This window comes from Elaeis guineensis, chromosome 12 (genome assembly GCF_000442705.2).
Source record: "Elaeis guineensis isolate ETL-2024a chromosome 12, EG11, whole genome shotgun sequence".
NCBI lineage: Eukaryota > Viridiplantae > Streptophyta > Magnoliopsida > Arecales > Arecaceae > Elaeis > Elaeis guineensis.
The window spans coordinates 86,934,146-86,944,073 of record NC_026004.2 but is presented as its reverse complement, the minus strand read 5'-3'; the positions used below and the strand labels follow the sequence as shown (position 1 = coordinate 86,944,073).

The following is a 9,928-nucleotide window of genomic DNA, read 5'->3' as shown; positions in this document are numbered from 1 at the left end:
TGGCAAGCATGTTATATATTATTCGGTCACACCTAACATGCTTCCCTATTGTTCCAATTCATTGGTGACCCCTAAGGATGATGTATAATATAGATTAATTTTCTTGAACCATGACAAATCCTGACAGTTGGAACACCTATCAATGTGGCCAGTGTTGCAATCACAAAGTGCACTTTCCTACTTCTCTTTATCTTTCACCTAGTTAATAAGGCTTATGTAGCAAATTCATTTTTTTCTCCTTCCATTTTTAAGAGATGAAGTAACTTAGGAGGACCATCGATCCTAGCTCCTTGCCAACAAGAGAGAGAAGGGTAGCTTGAAATGACTCAATTTGTAATGTTATGTTTGAAATTTGATTGATCTGTGCTTTGCCGGCACAAAGATCTTTCTAGTTTCTGCGCTCTGTGGGATGCAATTAAAATTTCTGTGCCTTCATTTTCTATAGTTGATGCTATGGGACCAGCTCTTCGTTGATTCACTGCCTTGCTTTTTTTTACGGTCATCACTTTCTATTTTGGAGACGATGATGGAGTCCTTACAGTTGGTGATTTTTGAATGATTTACTGCTATTTTGCTGAAGTTCGGATATTATTTTCTGAGTCTCTGTGGCCTACTATCCTATGTTTTGGATCATTCCTACTATCACTGTTTATTCTCTGTAATCCTCTAAAATGAGCTATGTAATTCTCTAAGACATTTTCCTTTGTCCCATCTCTATGTAAATATTTGACTTTTTCTTAATAAATTCCTTGGTGAGTAGTTGGTTGTTCCCACTACTCTCCAATACATCAAAAAAAAAAAAAAAATTGAAATTTGCTTCACTACTTGCTTTATGGTATGTACTCCCTTTCATAGTATATTGGTACCGGATCGACTAAGATCCTTTAATAGCTTATAGATTTAAGAAAGACATGTTGGGTTTCTGTTCTTGAAGAAGTTTTACTGGACTATGGTCCATAGATGACATTTGTCTTTGATAGGATATTGTTGGGACCAACCATTTGTTTTTATAGTTTAAGAACACATGATATGATGGATGCATCATCTGATAGGGTTATGTAGTGATATGTGTAAAAGCTGGAAGAGACCCTAGACTATCTGGGATATCTAACTCTAGGCACTTGATTCCATCCATCTACTACAAAACAAAGCAGGATAGGCTGACCTCATCTTGACTGCTAGATAAAGATCAAATTCACCCTATGAAGGCCAGCTGAAGGATTGAGCTAGCTAGTTCAATCAAGCATCAGCCAGAGATCACTTTGCCTTGGAATATTTCCTAGATACCTAAGGAAGCATTTGCCAGGGGTAAAATTAATAGACATCCCAGAATCATTGGGACGGTGGTGAACATCTCTTCTAGCCTTGATATCCAGGACAAATTAATTAAGAAAAAAAAAATTATGTTGATCAAAACACTTTTTTTTTTTTTTTTTTTGAGGAGTGTTGATAAAAACACTGTGAATATATGAATTTTCCCATAAAGTTTCATATGAAATTTCTCGCTATTTTCAGAAATTGTGCAATCATTGCTTTGAATTTCTATAGATACTACAAAAAAAGACGGGAAAAAAAAATGAGAAGAAAATTTATGCAGTAAAGATTAGCCACCGACTTGCAACCTGCTAACATGCAAGGAAAACTTTGAGCTTCACCTAAAAAAAATTATCCTTTCTTCATGGAGAATGCTTTACAAATTAAAACACAATTCCATAGAGCTTTAGAGATCAAATTGGAAAAGAATAATCCCAGTGGTGTACTCTATGCTAAACATGGTCATGATGTTAAACGAGCTTATCGGGATTGATCAAAGAAAGGGGATAGCCATAACAGACTATTATAAACTCTCACTCAGAAAAATCTTTAGGAGTTTCTTGCTTGCTGGCCCTTGCTCTTAATGAAATTTCAGCAGGTGAAGACGATGACAATCAGAACTTCATAACTTGAACAAATTTAAATTCTAGATTATGTAGATAATAAAGCTAAGCCCTAAATTCTACTGGGAATTATTGAAATCTATTTGGCTTGCAAGTGCTATTAGATAGCAGGAGGTCATGGTTCCGAAATCCTATCACCCCAACCAATCTTAGAATTGAGGGTCCTTAAATTGGTAACTTCACAGATGCTACAGCCATTATTTCATGCACTCACATGGGGCACCCCTCCAACATCTAGAGCTATGTATTGACAAGAAAAATGTGGCACAACTTTTAGATTGACCATCCACCAAATCAATCAAGATCCATACCATGTAAATTACCCACAATGGAATTAGAAAGCTGCTAATTTGCATGTTTCTTGCCAATGAATTATATACCAATGGCACTTCTTTCTTTTTTTCTTCTCTCTTAACGTAGAACAAATATGCATCGATCTTGGGTGACTAATTCATGGCATGGTAAAGTACTGAGCAGTTGAGTTTTTGATGAGTGTTTCTAACAGGTATAGATGATCGGTAGTCATGTGGATTATTCACTTCAAATTAAGATGCCATGAATTCCAATACAACATGACTTAATTAATTATTGATGACAAATCACGCATGCATGATCTAATTACCTAATGAAACTACAATTATAATCACATCTCTCACTTTAAGGTATGAAGCTGGAAAGAAGCATCCTAGGTGAAATTGTACTGCTGAACTGAATATGTCTTTGGCCATATTATAAGACATCACTATCCCTTGTCATTTATATAGATGCTTAGTCTCTTCATTGTCTTTTTTTCTTTGTTGGGAAACTGTAAAGCGAAGCACGTGCACATGCATGAGAATGAATAAATCCTGCTTTTTTGTGCTTTATGACAGTAAAAAGTGAAAACCTTCTCTCTTTCTCTAGAATTCTGAACCAATTGAACTTCATATTTTTTGTAGAGCACAGGCTTAGCTAGGCTTTCTCAGCTTTGGCATCAAAGATATGCTTTCACACACATGCACATACCTCAATGGCTTCCTTCTCTTTCCTTTTGCTTTCCTTTTGCCTCAATGGTCTCTTCTCTCTCTCTCTCCCCCCTCCCCCTCCCCCTCCCCCTCCCCTTTTTGTGATCCTTATATTGGCATAGGATACTTGTAGCAGCTGATAGAATCATGGTTTGAGGGAGCACTTTAAATCAGTGCGATCTTCCCAACGTGAACTCAAGACTGGGCTTCTTTGGGCTCGATGTCTCCGATAGACATGAAGAGTTGACATCTGATAAAATTTCAATGCTTTTGGATTGCATGTCCTTCTGCAAAATTATAAGAAAAAGAGATTTATTCACGAACAATTGCCATCAATTATACCAACTAATTGCGTTCATCATCAGCATCTATTGTACATACTGCTATTTTTTCAGTACATTGCTTTAATGAGAGCCATGGAGAACACTGCTTTTTTGAGACCATGGAAAGCAAAGTGAATTTTACTAAATTTATGGTTGATTTTACCAAGACAAGGCTAACTTCAGTGATGTTTGTCTGCCAATACCTTCCACCAAGCTCTTTCCTTAATACTGGGGATAGAAAAAGAAGTTTTAGAGCGAAAATTGTCAGCCAGAGTACTCAATGCTCCACGGGTGACCACCACAATTGTTTCTTATTATTTTCCTTTTCTTTCAACTGCACTAATGAAACGTTGATTAAATGTTTTCTGCTACCAGTTACTTCTGTATCTTAGATGATCCAGGTGAAAAGACAGACAAAAAATCTGGTTTGATTGTGCAAGTCATCGCCAAAAATGTCTAATGAGACGAGAGTTTACCTCGGCATTTATTAAATATAGACTTTTAATCACCTAAGTCGAACAACGGTCATTTTGTCGAACTTAATGGTTAGTCACCTACACATTTGCCAAATGTTGTTTAGCTTTGTTCCTTGTCAGCCCATTCGTTCAGCAATGGACCGGTTAAAAGTGATAGATGTCAGTAGAAGGTTTCCAGTGGGTACCTTGAAGGAATGCATGCTCCCTGTGGTTGAATCACTAGCTATGCCATTATACCAGCCTCCCCTGCTGCAAAATCATATTAAAAAGAAAGAAAGCTCCATCAGTGAAAATCCATGCATTACTAAATAGTACACTGGGGAATAGAAAGCAATCTATTGCTCTCAGTTTGTCATGATTGAAAGAAACTTGTAATATATATATATATATATACATAATTACCCACTAGAGGAAACTGCAAGGAAGTTTCAAAGGCCTATGCTTTTGCAACCTCAACCTCATGGGGGTGGGGAACACTTTGCAGGCCTTTGAGACCCCACTAAAAGAAATCCCACACTTAGAATTGTCCCTTTTGAAATAGATTTTCACATGGACCTTTATCTTGGAAGGAGGGAGAGACATTGCCTCTTTACCGTCCTTTTGGACTACTGAAAGGGATCATTGCACTATGATGGAGCTTCATTAATTTGTTCATCTGATCCCGGACAGATGGAACAAAGCTATAATCTCTGGCCCTTTTTGTGAGCACTTGCATGGATATTGATAGTGGGGAAAGAAAAGGATGAGGGAGAGGGGCTTTATAAGCCTAAAGTGTCCATCGGTGTGACAGAGCTTATACCCATAAAGCAATGGCACATACTTTGTCAGCTCTATATATGCTATATTCTATGACTGCTATAAGAGAAGCAAATTCCCTTCAGCTAACATTTATTGTTTACTTTCAACTTAGCTTTAATCTAGTGCCTTTCCTCTATTAAGTCATGGAATTTTAGCAGAGGGACTACCTGCCACTAATTAATTAAGAAACAGATGTCGATAGACACAACAGATGGCTCTAAATACGTGATGGCTAACTTCTTCTACTCTAATAATTCCAGCAAAGGAAAGGAAGTTATAGAAAGCTCTTCCATGTTTTACGCCTTTTTTATGAGTGTTTGTTTTTTTTTTTTTTTTTGACTAAATGTTACTGCACTGATAAATATGGAAGCAATCAGAATCAAATAATTAATACTGCGGCACAAAATTTGAGACAAAAGGAAAGGAAAAAAAAAAGACACTTGGATATCTAAAGATGAAAATCCTTAGTTCAAGCTCCATAGGCTTTGAGATCAAAGAGAGAAATAAGTAGGCCACAGACACGTATCAGTCTCAATTAAGTATATAGTACTTCATTGATTTTTTTTAAACCAGCATGTATACTTCTTTCCACTAAAAGTATGAAGATGTTCTTTCTGACATTTGGTGCATCCTCCACACTTCAATATCAACTGCTATGGAAGAGTATGAAAAGTTCCTGGTTTCGCTTCTGAAATTATCTTTTTCTTCAGAATATTTGTTTCTCAAATTATCCCTCAGACTTTTTTCTTCTTCCTGACAACTAACTTTAATATAAAGACCTAAGTTTCTCAATACAATGCTTACGGATTTTGAAAAGGTTTTCCTTCTTGTGATGCGTAATAAATGCAACCACAAAGTGTAACAAGAATCAATCACATATTAAAAGGTTAGTACGAACCATACTTTTGACATGGTCAGCGATAGAGGAAAAAAAATCTATTTTGCACCACTAATCGGACAAAACCAAGTCTTGGAACAGCATTTTCTTCCTCTTCAACTGATAAATGTGCTCGGGCATGACATTATTACTTGAAATATCCTATTTGTACCGAGCCATAGGGTCCATACGTGTCTTTTAGCAAAATATTTTCCGATAAAAATATAACTAATCTTTACAAAAATGATGTAAATAAAAAGAATTTCCCAACCTTGAAGAATTGCTCCATAGACCACCGTAATTGTTTCCATGGTGCATAGCTGACCTTCCATGCTGAGCTGACGGTTCTGCTCCACGGTGCTTGTGGAGATCAAGCAAATTGTCATCAGAAATTTCTCCAGTTGATCCATTCTCAAACCCATCAGATTGGCCTAAGACAAAGAGCAACAAAAACCAATTATTTAAATTATAAAAAAAGATTATACTGCATAAAAATTTGAAACTTTTGCAATACTTGGAAGGAAGAAAAAATCTGCATTACCTGAAGAAACTGCTGGTTTATCAGTATTCTTCACGGTCCGATACATCTACGATATATAGATATCATGATCACTAAAGAAGCGTGGCATAGCACGTTCAAAACAAGAAAATAAAGAGTTTTTGGACTATTCTTTTCAATCACACATTATTTGTTCAATCAATATAGCTATTTGCTCTTCAAAAAAAAAAAGAAAGAAAAGGATCCATATACCTATTTGGTACAGTGTTTTCCTTTACCCTTTTCTTTCTGTAGCATGCTTTCTGCTTCATGTGTTAAAGCTGCTACATATAGTTGCACAACCCCAGAGAGAGAGAGAGAGAGAGGCTAAAGGTGTTATAAGCAATGCAGTCAGAGAAAGGCAAGGACACTGTAATGAGTAAGGAAAAAGAAATAAGGAAGAGTTCCTTTCAATATTCTCCTCCATCAAGTGCAATACCAGAACCGATGTGTGATCGGTAGAGAACAAGAGGTTTCAGTGCTTCCAGATGAGATTCTATATCAGCCGAGTTGGTAAAAAAAAACAAGAAGTAAAACAACACTAGCTCTGAAGAACCAGATGGGAAAGAAGTGAAAAGAAAAGCTAAGCTTAAATTCCTTCAATTAATCGAACAAAAAGGACTAAAATGAAAAAGAAAAAAAAAAAAAAAATCATCTTACAAGACAGCAACATGATTCCTAAGAAATTGTTGGTTTCCTCACCTGCAAGTGCGATTTCACATGAGCCAAGGTAAGATCTTTAACATCCATGAGCTCAAGAACTGATTTTGGTGTGGCTCCTAATTGTCCAAAGAAGCAATATAAAAGAATACAGAGATGAAAGTTAACATCATTCCAAACAGCTAGCTCTCAAGAATTATACTAAGAAACAAATTCAGGAGAGAGAAGAATAGGAGGGATATCGTCATACTCTCATGTCCTCCCAACAGCTCGACGGCGTGGACGAAGCGAGCATGGAGTGTGGTTGTCCACCGCATCCTTGGCGCTCTCATGCTCCGCTTCACCGGGAACCTCGACGACAGGAACCTCGACCGCGACGCAAAGGGAAAGAAATTAGTAGCAGTGGAGGAATCACACAAGCTTTGCTGCTGGAGCTGTGGGACTAAAGGAAAGGGATTAGGTTGATGTTGGTACACCGGAATTCCCCTTATAGGCCTCATCAAGCCAAGGTCTTGGTGGTAGCCTTCATGAACTAAGGGGTGGTGGTGGTGGTGGTGGAGGTGCAGGTGGTGGTGGTGGTGGTGGGGATGGTGGAGGAGAGTACTGTTACTCATGGTGGTGGAGTCTATGGCACTTGGGTGGGCTAAGGAGAGCTCGAAGGCAGTGTTATCGGGCTCAGCGATAGATCGGTTGGTGATGCTGTGGAGATTGCTGGTGGTGGTGAAGGGGTTGGTGGTGGTGGTGGTGTTGGAGTCCATGGCTCTTCGCCAAAACCCTAAGTCCAGGTTCTCATTCGCCTTCCTCCAACTTGGTGTGGGATTGCTATTTGGTGGGCTAATTTGGAGTGATAGGTCTGGCTGTGCTGGGAAAAGCTCCATTTGCACACGCAAAGAACACTCTCAAAATTTGGAGATTTCCTCTTTATCTCCTGGCTCTCTTTCTTCTTCTAATTGAGCGCTTCTTGTTCTTCTCCTCCTCTTACTTCTGTCAGCCTTCTCTTATGTAAGAGAAGAACATCTTTTTTGGATGTGGGTGTGTGTGGAATGAGAGGGGATCTGGTCTTGAGATGGGTATGATGTATAGAATTTGTGTTTCCTTGGAGTCATGGGTTTTGTTACTTTAGTTGGTTAGGTATGGTGCATAGGGGTTCCTTTGTTTCTTTGGAAGAATTAGCTGTCCAGATATGGGCTGGAACTGTAGTAAGTAGTAACATGAGGGGCAAAATCGGTGTGGTAAATGACTTTTGGTAGGGAGTGAAAAGAGGTTGGGTCTTGTGTTGCTTGTGAGTACCATGTGAGGAAAATGACACTTGATAATGTTTGTGTATGAGAAAGTGAAGGAATAAATAGTTAAATAAATAAGTTTGAAGGTTAGATTCCTTTTTACCTCTTTTCTATATGCTTTTTCTTTGGAAAAAGGTATTTTTGGTGAAAAGATTCAAATTGTTAGAATATTTCCCCAAACCATTCAAGGTGTCACCACCTCCATACATTGAATAATGGGAGTTTGGTTGGTAGTACATGCATTCCTTAGACCTTTTGTTCCACTTAACACTAGTTTTAACTACTTCAAATCCTAATTTGCATTGTTTTTTCTTTCCGGTTACTTCTTTCTGCTACTTAATTATAATCATTTATGGATGGAACAGAAAGTTGGAGACCCTCATTTTCAAATCCAACAACACATCATTTGTCTTGTGATTTTCAGTCTATGTCAAGCCCATTTGTCTAGAAGGAGACATGAAGTCTTTTTTTACTTGCATCTTTTCTCTCTTTTCTTATCACCTCATGAGATATTGCCCTATTAAATGGGTCAATGTCTCTGAAGAAAAGCTTTGGCACAACTTCATCTAGACATGCCTTGTTCCATATGTTCTTTTAATACTTGGCTAAAGAGTGGTGCCACCTCAGTCCCCATCTTTTAAAAACATTAAAAAGTTAGATCATTGTGATTCATAGACAATAGTTTACGGATGGGTTTATATATATATTGATGCTTGTCCAAGAGGAAAAGGATCTTATTATTATTATTATTTTTCTGATAAGGGATCTTACATTTGATGTTGTGAATATTAGAGCACGTTCAAGAACTATCTTCTGCTATTTCTTTAAAGAGAGAGAGAGAGAGAGAGAGAGAAGGGGACATTGTAATTGGATTTCCATTGGGATGCTAGTTGGACCAATTGCAGTAGAAGGTGTTAGTGGCTTGAGCCACCTGAAACAGTGTGCATTGATTTTTTTCTAAAAAAATGAGTACACATAAATTTGTGGTTTTTTTAAAATATATATTTGGTTCTACCGTCAAAAAATATAAATATAATAGTTTTCTTTAAAATCGCATGAAATTATATTATTCTAGTAATTAGTAATATATTTTCATACTTTGTTCAAGTTGTTAAACATTCGAAAACAAGCTATACCAAATCTTCTTGCTTGTAGTTGTATAGATTTTAATCTATCATTTATCATCATAGCATTTACTAAACAGACACTTAACACTCAAAAATTCAGTCTGCACTCTGGCCCTCAACTTCTGTTTCAGATGTTCCTCCAATGAAAAGAAAAAGTTGTTATTATTATCAATCTTTTTTATAAGACACTATTATAATTAGCAAGCTTGAAAATGTCTCTCTATGATTCAAAGAGCAGTGAAAGTACAACAAAACTTGCTTGTATGGTGAAGAAAGACAACTTTCATTTAATGAAAATTTAATCCAATATATATGAAAAAAACATTAATGCTTGAATTGTTAATTTTAAAAGATTGCATGAATCCACAAAGGTTCAGGGACCACTAGAACTAAGCTTGACATCCTTCATTGTAGCATCTCTGTGTGTGTTGTTGCTTGATTCCCATGATATAAATATGTAGCATCATACAATAATTAATTCATTAAAGTGTAAAATGACCTCCGCATTGAGCATTTCACTGTGTTCTTGTGATTAATGACTAACCAGCTTTTTCATTAGTTCCTTCTATTTTAAAGATCGGGATGCTTCATGTTCCTTCCTTTCTCTCTCCCTAACTTTTTTTTGTTGCAATTAGCTAGCTGCTACATTTCGCCCTGCATCTGGAGATAAGTTTCAATGGAACTTGTTTAAATTCGCAATTCATAAATGCTATTATATATTCACATGTTTAATTAGTAATACGATACATGCATGAATAAAATTCATTTTTTATACATATAATTATTTGATTAAATGTGGATTAGAGATGGTGATATGACTACCATAATACGGAGAGATGCATATGTCTGTGGACCAATCAAAAGTTGCTTGGCTATTAAAATGACCCTAAAATCATGAAAATAGT

General features: G+C 36.8%; 1 protein-coding gene across 4 annotated transcripts; it reads right to left on the bottom strand.

Moving 5' to 3' along the window:
- Window positions 1-2,767: 2,767 nt before the first annotated feature.
- LOC105061158 (probable transcription factor KAN2) lies at window positions 2,768-7,723 on the bottom strand. Of its 4 annotated transcripts, none has more exons than XM_073246917.1 (6): window positions 6,864-7,714; window positions 6,656-6,732; window positions 5,957-6,002; window positions 5,687-5,846; window positions 3,926-3,986; window positions 2,768-3,228 (listed from the first exon to the last, which is right to left on the bottom strand). In XM_073246917.1, exons 1-6 carry the CDS (start codon window positions 7,489-7,491, stop codon window positions 3,112-3,114), a joined length of 1,089 nt encoding a protein of 362 aa, XP_073103018.1. In that variant the 5' UTR covers window positions 7,492-7,714; the 3' UTR covers window positions 2,768-3,111. The 4 variants fall into 4 exon arrangements, with proteins under 4 accessions (XP_073103018.1, XP_010943420.1, XP_073103019.1 ...); XM_010945118.4 differs by having other exon boundaries at window positions 3,926-3,989; window positions 6,864-7,709; XM_073246918.1 differs by lacking the exon at window positions 5,957-6,002 and having other exon boundaries at window positions 6,864-7,723.
- Between the last annotated feature and the right edge of the window lie 2,205 nt (window positions 7,724-9,928).

What these genes read in the sequence shown, in the direction of transcription:
- LOC105061158 (XM_010945118.4), bottom strand. Translation starts at nt 7,491, where the DNA reads ATGGAGCTTTTCCCAGCACAGCCAGACCTATCACTCCAAATTAGCCCA. An exon ending in TAAACCAGCAGTTTCTTCAG is followed by an intron (nt 5,847 to 5,956) that starts GTAATGCAGATT and finishes TCTTTGTCTTAG; the next exon opens with GCCAATCTGATGGGTTTGAG. An exon ending in GGAGCATGCATTCCTTCAAG is followed by an intron (nt 3,229 to 3,925) that starts GTACCCACTGGA and finishes ATAATTTTGCAG; the next exon opens with AAGGACATGCAATCCAAAAG.